The sequence below is a fragment of the Dromiciops gliroides genome, chromosome 2 (genome assembly GCF_019393635.1).
Source record: "Dromiciops gliroides isolate mDroGli1 chromosome 2, mDroGli1.pri, whole genome shotgun sequence".
Taxonomy (NCBI): Eukaryota; Metazoa; Chordata; class Mammalia; order Microbiotheria; family Microbiotheriidae; genus Dromiciops; species Dromiciops gliroides.
In genome coordinates, this window is record NC_057862.1 from 180,415,059 (window position 1) to 180,427,039 (window position 11,981).

Consider the following 11,981-nt stretch of genomic DNA (forward strand, 5'->3'; position numbering starts at 1 on the left):
CTTCTCAGTTTAGATCTTCTAAATAATCATTTGAATCTTGTTAGACATATGTTGAAAAGGTAATTTACAAAGGGACTCAGTGTTCTGACTCTCCTACTTCTATAAAATTTCTGCTAATGGTCTGCTTCTGTTGATTATCTTAGGTTTGAATACTATTTTTTCCATTTGTATGTGACCTTAGTCAAATTACTTCTATTCCCCAAGCTTCAGTTACCTTGTCAATGAAATGGGGAAATAAATCCCTCCATTACAAACTATCTCAGAAGGGTTGTTGAGGGGTCAAATGCATTAGTGCTTATGAAGTCCTGCATAAATGAAAATAATTACTCCTAGTTCAAATTCCTGGGCTAGTCTAAATGAAAAGATTAAAGGACAACTGGATGATCCTTTACATATGCCCCAAAGAAAATTCCTTCGACTTACCTTATAGGTTGTAGTTTCCCATGAACTCTAGTCAAAGCCACTGTAGATAGTCCATACCATCAGCACTGGCTTCTGAAGAAGAGAACAAGATCACCTTGAGGATTCTGGAAGTAATTCTCTTTCTCTTTTAGGTGCCAATTCTATTTCATTTGATAAAGCCCAGTCCAGGATTTGAAGTGAATTTTAGAGGATTATAATCAAAGTTTTGAGAAATGAAAGACATCAGCTTTCTGAGGACCTGCATTGATTTTCATCTTCTCTTAGTCCAAAAGAGAGTCCTTCCCCTGTCTCATTCTTTACCCTAAAAGTAACAAAAAGGAAAAGATATTAGTTCATATTTGAGTGGAGGTGGAATGTTGTTTCTGTAGCAGAGTTTTGATTTATTTTTTTTTCTGGATTCTTAAGAGATGCCTTTATAGGAGTTTTAACTATGTAGTAAAAACAAACAAACAAACAAAAAAACCCCAAAGAATAGGGAGATAATGTGGTTAAAATAATGAATTGGGGCAGCTAGGTGGTGAAGTGTGTAGAGCACTGGCCCTGGATTCAGGAGGACCTGAGTTCAAATCTGACCCCAGAAACTTAACAATTACTAGCTGTGTGACCCTGGGCAAGTCACTTAACCCCAATTGCCTCACCAAAAAAATCAAATAAAAAAATAATGAATTAAAATATAGTAATGGATATTGCCTTTTAAATTAGAACAGGCAGAAAAGTTCCCCCACCAAACTCAGATTCCTAGAACAGAAACTATGACTTCAAATCAAATACTATTGTCCCTGTCTGCTCCTTTGTGAAGAAAGGGGTCAGTTTAAACTGTGACTCACAAAAAGAATGTCAGGCAAATATGTCTTTCCTCTGCTAGTTATTACCCATGGTCCACAAGGTTTTGTCTCTGGGGTTTTCATCCTGGGAGCACTTTGGGAAATGTAGGAACAATATTAGAAATGAGGTGTTCAGTGAGGTGGTGTTTTTTTTCTTCAGTGATGGGAATGGAAATTTTTGTCCTCTTTTTATCCCCAGTGAGGTTATTGTTGTTATCCTGAGGGATTCTTACTTTAATTCAAGTGGAATGTTTTGCCAAATCTCAGTTTAATAACATTTCAAAACACTCAACCTTGGGGCAAAGCTATGTCCATCTAGCTCTAGGGACCTTGGGTTGGAATGATGAACCTCCATTGACCAGTGACCCTTTGCTTTACCCTTTCAATCTTGAATTTTCCTGTGGTCAGCAACCTTGTCCAGGTTTCTGACTCTTTGCTTCCTTCACTTTGCCTGTTTATATGTTCTCTGATTTTAAGTATAAGAAATGAAATATATCTCATAAGCTGCTTCTGAATCATGAAATTATAATGATCTCACAAACAAGTCATTGAGTTCTGCAAATCATTACCTAGTGCAGGAAAATTTCATTAGTATTAACAACTGACTAGACAATTTAACATCTACAAAATAAGTATCTTTTCTTTATCGTTAACAATATTTATGTCATCATCAACCAGGTCTCTATCTCAAACCCTGTTCATGATCTGACCTCTCCTTTATTTCCCACTTTATGTTCATCTTTTACAATCATCCATTTCTGTCTCCACTTCTTACTTCCCCTCTTTTTGAACTTCCCTCTCTATATATTGTCTCTTTCATCAGTTTCTACTTATACCAGTGGTGAGAAACCTTAAGGTTTTTCTTTTATCCAGTCTTGGAGACTAGAGAAGAGTTGGTAAAATCATGAGTCTTGAATTACTGAAGAACTAATTGTATTTCAAAAGGCAGTGATAATTGGAATTAGTTTAATTTGAGTGGGGTGTGACAAAGTGCTGGGTAAACCTTAAAGTACTATATAAATGTTAGCTATTAGTTATGATTCACTGGCTGTTTACTATTTCTGTCCCCATCTACTGCTGTCAACAAGGGATTTTAAATATATATGTAAAGATATGTGTTGGAATATACATACAAATACACACACTATATTATATACACAATATTATAAATAAATATGTAGTCCCAAAAATTCTTACTGAAATTTAAAGCATAAAAACTTATAAGAGAGATGATTATGCAATGATGCCTTTATATGAAATAATAAATGATTTGGGGAAGAGGGCTAAAGAGGGCTTGAAGGCCACTCTATCCTCATTCTCTCCCCCCAAAAACCCCTTAAAATATCATGCTAGAGCTGAAAAAGACCATACTCGATTGTCTAGTCCTATTCTTGATTTTACAGAAAAGAAAACTAAGGGAAATAATAAAGAAAGGAAGGAAAGAAGAAATAAGTAAGGAAGAAAAATACAGAGAGAAAGAAAAGGGAGAAATACTTTCTTTTTTTATAAAAAAGAGCAGGAAAGAATAAAAGGAAAAAGTAAAATGAAAGAAAGAGAAATAGAAATTCTTAAAGAAATAAAGTAACAAAGAAATAGAAAGAGTGAGGAAAAACTTTACATATGTAGTCTTTCTCTTTAGAACCAAAAATCAAGAATGAAAGAGAGACAATGAAAGTAAAAGGTAAAAAGTAAAAGAGAAATGAAAAAACAAACAGTGAAGGAAATAAAGAAACAAAGAAACACAAAAAGCAAAATGAATCTGTTTACACTTATCTTTTGTTTCTCTAAAGCAATATAGACCGAAAGGAGTAGAAGAAAGAAAAATTACTGGGAAAAAGAAAAAGTTTAAAGGAGAAAAAAAGAAGAAATAGAGAAGTGAAATTCATCTATTTTGCTCTATTTCTTTTTTCTTTCCCTGTAACTCTTCCTCCCCCTGCCCCTGCCTTTTCCTTTTTTCTCAAGGAATACTGGAATGCAGGTGAGAAATGTGAAATAAATTTGGCTTTAAAGGTCAAACCAAGAAGTGTGTTTTTCATGCCACAATAGGCAGCTTACTGAAGCTTTTGAATCAGAGAATATATGGTCATACCACAGTCCAGGCATGACCCTAGGTATAGACCCAAGAAAGCTCAGAAAAACCTAGTCCATTACTATTATGAAATTAATTGTAGAGTTTATAGGATGGGAGAAAACGCTGTGGGGGAATGAAGTGAAAGAAGAACAGTACTTTTTTGTTGTTTTATTCTTTATTACATATGAAAATATTTGAATAAGTTGGATAATCAAGATTATAATAGAAATTTGGGCCAACTATTTTAATTTCCTGTTATTTTATTCAAGTAAAGTTTGTTTTGACCCAGCTAAAGATGTCAGAGGAGGGAATTAATGGAAACATATTAGTCAAGAAAAACCATAGATACTTCCATATTCTGTGAGATAAAGAGAAAAAACAAGAGATGAAAGGGAGAGGGTGATATTAAATAGTGAGAAGGAAACTTTTTTTTTTTACTCCCTAGAAAGTGCCATAGTAAAAATTAACCAAAAGCTACACACACATAAAGTGATTTAATAAAGGGGCTTTTAAAAAAGGTATTTAAATAAATTGGTTTGATTGCATTGTTCTTTAAATTTTTTGAATAGAATGTAGAAAATTTTATTCAATAAACATATTAAATGATGTATACACACATAAATGTATGTAAGTGCATATATATTACTATATTTCTCTATCATTTCAAAAATATTAATGCAGTTTTATGTTTTAATAGCTTAAAATTGCATTAAGATTTTTAGAACATCTTACACACAAAACACACATGTGTATGTGTGAATAGTGTTCTAAATACACACACATATACACATTCTATACATGCAAAGAAGTTTAGGTTTCAGATTATATAAAGACCCCTAAATATCACAGAAGCAAGTAAAAGATAAATATACATGCAAATATATGTATATATGTATATATTATAACAAAAAAGCCACACACATGTTTATATACATGTATGTATATGAGTGTATTTGCACATATTTTTGATACACACATGTATCTATCATGTATTTACGTATATGTGCATATTTAGATTCTATATAATCTGAAACCTATACTTCTTTGAATGAATATAATCTATATACATATAAATGTATATATATTTAGAATACTATATAAAATATATATACATAAAGAGATATGTGTAGATAGATGGTTGGATAGATAGATAGATAGATAAATAGATAGATAGAGTATCTATAATTTTGTGTAGGATGTTCCAAAGTTCTTAATGGAGTTTTAAGGTATTAAGGGATAAAACTGCACTAAGATTTTTGAATGATTGATATAGATATGTATGTAAATGTGTATATAAAATATGGCTGTTAATATAATTTCTTATGTTATTCTTTGTTGAATAAAATTTTCTCCCTTTTATTAAAAAATTAAAGACATATGAGTTAAAATGTATTTATTTAACTCTCTTTTAAAGTCCCTTATTTAAATCACTTAGGTGTGAGTTGCTTTTGATATACACACATGCATAAATACACACATATGCATATATGTTCTCCCAAACCTACCCTTCTTTCAGATTTCTCTATATGGACGGTACTATCATCCTTTCAGTCCCCCAGGTTTAATAGCCTCAGTGTTACCTTGATTACATCCATTCTCATTCACTCTACATATACAAACATCTACCGAATCTTATCATTCTCTACCATTTTCTCAGATTAAATTCTCTCTCCATCATGACCCTAGTTCAAGCCTAGTCATCCCTTCTCAGCTAGACAACTTTAATAACTCTCGCTTCCCTACCTCATCCTCATCTACCACTTCATACCTCTTCTTTCCTCATGCCAACAAAGAAGCTTTCCTAATCAAGGTATGACAACGTCATGTCCATAAACTCAGATTGTCTCATTACTATCCTCTGGGACACAGAAAAGACAGGGGGAGGGAGAAAGGAACAAGCATTCATTAAGTGTCAATTATGTTATGAGGCACTCTGAGAAGCACTTTATGAATATTATTTGATTTGATCATCACAATAACCCTAACAGGTGGGTGCTATTATTACAGTTGAGGAAACTGAGGCAGAGGGAGGTTAATTGATTTGTCTAATGTCACCCAAATAGAGTCTGAGGCTGAATTTGAACTCAGATTGTCCTGCTTGAGGCCAAGTGCTCTACTATATCACCTAGCTGTCAAACTTAATATGATATAATATCAAACATAATCACCTCTTTTTGGCTTTTAAACATCCTCATGGTCTGCCCCCTTCCTATATTTCCAGCCTTCTTACACATTACTCTCATTCATGCACTCCCTATTTTAGCCATAATGGGTTACTTCTCTTTCTATTACACAATGGTCTGTTGGTCATCTCTGTGTTTTTGTTCTATCTGCCATGATTGCAGTGGTCTCCTTCCTACCCTCCACCTCTTAAAAATCCTTGGTTTCCTTTAAGACTCAGCTCAAACACCACCCTCAGCAGGAGGCCTTTCTCATGAGTTTCTCCACCCTCCCAACAGTTAGAGCCTTCCCCTTTAATATTACCTTCCAGCTACTCTGTATACAGCCTGCAACAATTATGTATGTGCATGTTGCTTACCTCCTTAGAATGTGAGTTCTTTCAGGGAAAGGACTATTTTTACTTTTTATTTTTATTATGTATACCACTTGGCCTATAGTAAATTCTTAATGATTTATTAAGACAGAGAAAACTTCCTACAGTGTGTCAATATCTAGTAATACCTTGATTACCACATCATCTGGGAACAAAGCTCTTGGTTTGTTTGTTTTTAGTGAGGCAATTGGGGTTAAGTGACTTGCCCAGGGTCACACGGCAAAGCTCTTGTTAATAAAGCTAGTTTAGGTACAGAGGGCTTGAGGGGAATTTCAATCTGTTCAGAGTTGGCTCCATAGTGGTGATGGCACTGGCTTAGGTATCAATCAGCCTCTAATGGACAAAGCAGAACTTAGAGCCTACAGTTGAGAATGCTACACTCCTTAGGCATCCCCATACTTCAGGAGACTGGCATATACTGCCCATGCTTGGTAGTGTTTGTGTTACTGATTAGGGAACTTTTTCTAGAGACATGAGAACACTCCATCTGAAAAATGATATGGATAACACATTGATGCCCACCTACTCCAGAAAAGAAGAGAGGATCTTTCTGAGTTACAATAAGGAGAGAATGCATATCATGTAATGCATATGTATTTTTTTGCAGGGCAATGAGGGTTAAGTGACTTTCCCAGGGTCACACAGCTAGTAAGTGTCAAGTGTCACTCTCTTTTGTGAGGTCTTCCTGAATCCAGGGTTGGTGCTTTATCCACTGTGCCACCTAGCTACTCCTAGTGCATATGTATTTTTAATATAACTTCAATTTCTGAGAATTTTCTGATAGGCAAATCCTCTTATGTGTATGAGTGTAGGGAGTACAGAGATTTTGATTGTGGAAGGAATGCACAAAAAGGCCATGGGTGTGGAACAATATGAAAGAACTAGGGAAGAGATCCAGTTCTGATGGCTCTACTACAGCCCTTTGGTCTTGCCCAAAGTTGATTTTCAGAGCAACCAGGTATATTTTAGGGGTTGATAAAAGTCTATTTTTCCCTACCTCCCATAGCTACATTATCTTTTTTCTAAAGGTGTTCTTGGGATGTTTTGAAAGAACACAGACTAAAGACCAGGGATGTGTGACATGGGTTGAAAGTATTAGATCTGAGTGATAACCTGGGTTTATGGCTAAAAGAGCTGTGCTGTTCTGTAAGGAGACACTTCTTAGTAGCTGTACTGCTTTACTCCAGCAGGTGGCTGAAGAGAGAACAGAGGAAATGAAACTGCATAGAGAAGAGCAGGGGAGTAGTGAAAAGTCATCTAGTGGGATATAGGACAGTGTGAATACATCCAAATGAAGACATATTTAAGAGTGGTGGTGTCTGTCAGTGGAGGTAGTCAGCAGCAAGCTGTATAGCACAGAGAACTGTATAGCAAAGGATTTCAGTAGAGAAAGCAACTCAGTTGGTGACACTACTGGAGAACTTTAGCATTTTTGTCAGGTTAGAGGTTTGAATTGTCATGGAAAATATTTACTGACCACAAGTGGCTCCTACATATGTGATCACTGGCATGTTCTCTGGTCATGTGGATTTTTGGCATGTGTCTTGTCACCTGTCTGGAGGTGTGATTACTTGTGGTAGAATGTCCCTTTGTATTCATAGGAGAAACCTTTCTTAACACTTATCTTACTAGATAATTAGACATCTTTTGCTTTTAAGCAATGTGTTCTCAGGTTGGTTGGTAAAAGAAACAAATCAGTGGGGACTTATAAGTAAAGGAATTGAGTGGATGCTGAAGCCACATGGAAAATGTGCTTTAAATTTGGGGTAGTGAGGTGGTGCTTTATAGATATATTATTATATTTGAATTAGGTAATACTTTGGATGCACTACTAATGAAGTATTTTGGGGATAATTCATTGTTTATAAATTTCAACATAAGAAACTGCTTTGATTTGATCCCTGGAAAATAAGTTAGAGGGACTACCATTAATTTTGCTCCTATACTTTAAGAAACATTAAACCTTCCATGTGTTGTAGCTGCAACCTTACATATGTGTTGTCTCTGACATTAGAACATGAGCTTTGTGAGAGCCAGACTGTCTTACTTTCCTATTTGTAGCCCTACTCTTAGCATAGTGCTTTGCACATATGAAGTAATTTCAATTAATTAAATAATAATTTAAATAATGAAAGATGCAAGACTATGACATGGAGAACATTGCATTAAAAAGAGGCATGAAAAGAAAAAGACAATATAGTTTTAATTTGAAAAGTGCTGATAGCCAAAAGCAAAGCATCATGCACATCAAGAGATTTATATTTTTTAAATCAATGAACACTCATAAGATCAGCAATTAAGGGAGAGGAAGCCAGACTTACACTACACACAGAAGATCCTACTAGAGTAGGAACTCCTTGGGCAGTATCAACATTAAGATGAGACAATGAAGCACAGGTGTTAATTGAATGAAAGTTCCCCTGTCATGGTGGGTGTTTGAAATTTACTTAACAAGGATTGGTTTCTTATAAAATCTGTTTTTTCCCCACTCATGTACTTTTACATGGTACAAACTTAAGTCCAGAACCAAGGCTCATAGATTATTTTTGGAAAAAAACAGTCTAACAAACAAATCAACATTCTTTTATAAAGTGTTTGCATTTGTTTCCAATAATGTCCATTCTGCTGGAAAGTCTCCACTGAGGATTCATCTTGAAGGATCTCAAATAAGTGGCTATTAGTCAGTCATGAGTTTTGCTAATATGCATACTATGTAAATATAACAGTATGACCGTGAAAAGGAGATTTCAAGTGAAGATGAAATGTTGAAATTAAATAGTACACACAAATACATAATGATAAGCATACATATTATGACACCGTTGCTTGCTGTTACTTGTGAATTTTACAATTCCTACAAGGTACCCACCACATAGAATGATAGACATGTATTAGACCAGGTCTTTTAACATTTTTTGGTATCATGAATCCTATTAGCAGTCTGGTGTGTTGGGAACCTTTTTCAGGGAAATGTTCAAATAATTAAAGGATACACTAAATGTCAGTTAGAGGTTATGTGAAAATAAAGAAGCTATTATGCCCACCTCAACTTGAAATCTATCTATCTATCCCTTGGGGGTCCTTGAACCCATGTATAAAGACACTAATATTAGATGATTCCAGCTTCATGTTTTATATAAGAAATCCTTGGTATTTTGTAGGATAACTTGCAAGGACAGGCACAGGCAGGGTCAGACTCCACTTCTCCTTCAATCAATTAAGATGTCCCCAAATTCTCAAACTGAAGATGTAGAAGTGAAGACAAAGAGATAGAACCTCATTTCCTAAGTACAATTCAAGAAAATCAAAAGTGAAAACTGAGAAGTAAGAAAACAGAGAAGCAATTCAGGAAAGGAGATTTTAAAATAGAAAGGCAGGAAGATTGAATCACTCTGGGCATCATTTTTCCTTCCAGATGTTTCATGCTTTATTCCAGTATGGGAATACATACTCACAGAAGAGATGTATGCCACTCTTTCTGCACTGTTCCTGCTAGCCCTGAAGTGTAAGTCCCCCTTTTCATTGTAAAAAGCATATAAGATGGAAAGGGGACCAAGACATCCATGTCTCCCTCTAACAAAGGTCCAGTTCAGGAATGAAACATATATATCCTTGATTTGTTGCTAAATTGAAATCAACCATAGGCACTTATGTCTACTTATATGGTGAAGAATAGCTATATGGAAAGAGCTAAGCATAGTAGAGAAAACAGGAATAATGCCCATACATTGTTAGAGTCCCAGTTTCCAGTGGACATCTCTGCATTTGATTCTTGTCTCTGTACCAGATAACATCTTTCCTGCAACCTAACCATGAGGGTTCTTTGTGTTTCACTGGAGATAAGAGTTATAAACTGAACTCTTCTCATAAGAAGCAGAGGCACATAGGTGGTACAGTGGATAGAAGACATGAAGACCTGAGTTAAAATCCAGCTTCTTACCACTTACTAGCTGTGTACATGCTGGGGAACTCATTTTCCTTATGTCTATATCAGTTTCCTCTATGGTAAAACAGGGACAATCATAGCATCTAAGTCCTGGGGTTGTTGTGAGGATAGAATGTGATACAAGTTATAAAGCTAAATTAGCACAGTGCCTGGCACATAATAGACACTTAAATGCTTGTTCCTTTCTTCCTCACCACCTTCCACATAAATCACAGAATCCTAGTAATGGCAAGAACTCAGTGGCCATCTCACTCAATCGAGAAACAAAGGCAATCCCCACTATAACATACCCTGCAAAGAGAGATTGAGGAATGAAGATCTAAGGAGCACTCATATGTCAGGGGGATATTCATATTCTCCCCAGGACTTTTCTCAAAGCTGCCTTAATTTCCTTATTACGGAAGCTATAGATCATGGGATTCAAGAGTGGCGTGGCAACTGAGTAGAACAAAGTGATGAATTTCTGCATCTCAGGTTGGCTGGCAGACCCTGGGCTCACATACATTATCATGATGGAGCCATAGAACAGTGAGACCACAGCTATATGGGAAGCACATGTAGAGAAGGCTTTCTGTCTTCCTGAGCCCTTTGGCAGTCGTAGCACAGCTCTTAGAACCTGTGTATAGGATCCAAGGATGTAAATTAAGGTGATAAAGGTAATAAGGGTACTGACAACACCACAGGTTAGAGTCGTTTTGGGGACAGGTGTACATGACAAGGCCCGCATTGCTACAAGATCACATAAAAAGTGGTCAATGATATTTTGACCACAGAAGGGCACCTGGGAGAGGAGAGTGACAGGGTCAGTAACCAAAGGAAGCCACCCACCCAGCAGGCAGACACCAGGGTGGCACAGAGTTGTCCAGTCATAATGGTGGAATAGTGGAGTGGGTAGCAGATAGCAACATACCTATCAAATGCCATGAGGGCCAGGAAAAAGAGTTCTGTTGCACACAGAGAAGAAAAGATGTAGAATTGTAGGATGCAGCCTTTATAGGAGATGGTCTTGTCCTTGGAGAGGAGGTTGGCTAACATATTGGGCACACTGGAGTTGATGTAGCAGATCTCAAGGAAGGAAAAGTTGGCCAGTAAGATGTACATGGGAGTGTGGAGCTGTTTGTCCCAACACACAGCGCAGACAATTGTCCCATTTCCCATCAGAGTCAGTGCATACATAATGGAGAACAACACGAAGAGAAGGGTTTCTGTTTCTTGGCTGCACGAAAAGCCCAGGAGGATGAACTCGCTTATAGTCCAAGAGATGTTATGAATGCCCAAGACAGTCATTTCTTCATTACCTTTGAAATGGACATAGATTAGATTTTCCTATCTTTAGTATTCACACATACATGTGTCAATGTATCATCTATCTATCTATCTATCTATCTATCTATCTATCTATCTATCTCCCTTTCAATCTCTCTTTTTTTCTCTCTGTCCACCTAGAGTTGAAATAAATATTTTTATATTTCAGGAAAAAATTCCAATCTTATCTTTTGTTTCTGAAATGGGTTTTCAGATGAACAATATGCCACAAGTTCTTGTATTTCCATACATTCATGTATTCATCCACAAATACATATATTTGTATGTATGTATTTATGTATATGTGTATATACATGTATATATATATATATATATACGTGTAATATGCATACATTCATGTGTGTGTAAAGCTAGAGAACATTTCCAGGTTGGTGGGAATAAGCAGTGCTTCAACTCTACTGTCCTCGTCTTTCAGAATTCAGGATTACCTCCATGTCACAAGGTGTTCCAGAGGTAAGGCTTTACTGGAGTCCTCTAATTCTACTACTTCAAATGCTCCACCTTTCAAAGGAGTACATGGTAAATTATCAAATAAGAATCTATTTATTTCAAAGTGAGAGTTCATACTCTTGAATAACTAACATGTTACAGAAGGTCAGCAATGCTGATTTGTGGGCAAAGGGAATATTGAGGGCACAAGTCATGCATTCCAATATTCAGACAAGGAGAGATTCATCTCTGTAGCATTATTAATGATATGCCTCAGGTTTCAGGATAAAGCAGGAAAAGTGATAGATAAAGAGCTAGAAAAGACCTCAGAGGTCTTCAACCTCTACATGTATACGCAAGGAAAGTAAAGCTCAGGAAGGTTGTTATTTGCCCCAACTTATACAGATA

At 36.0% G+C, this 11,981-nt stretch overlaps 1 protein-coding gene across 1 annotated transcript; it reads right to left on the reverse strand.

Annotated features, from left to right (window-relative positions):
* Positions 1-10,167: 10,167 nt before the first annotated feature.
* Positions 10,168-11,105, reverse strand: LOC122742825 (olfactory receptor 11G2-like). Its single transcript, XM_043987355.1, is given in 2 exon segments — positions 10,168-10,622; positions 10,625-11,105. Coding segments are annotated over 2 exon segments (936 nt in total).
* Positions 11,106-11,981: the final 876 nt, after the last annotated feature.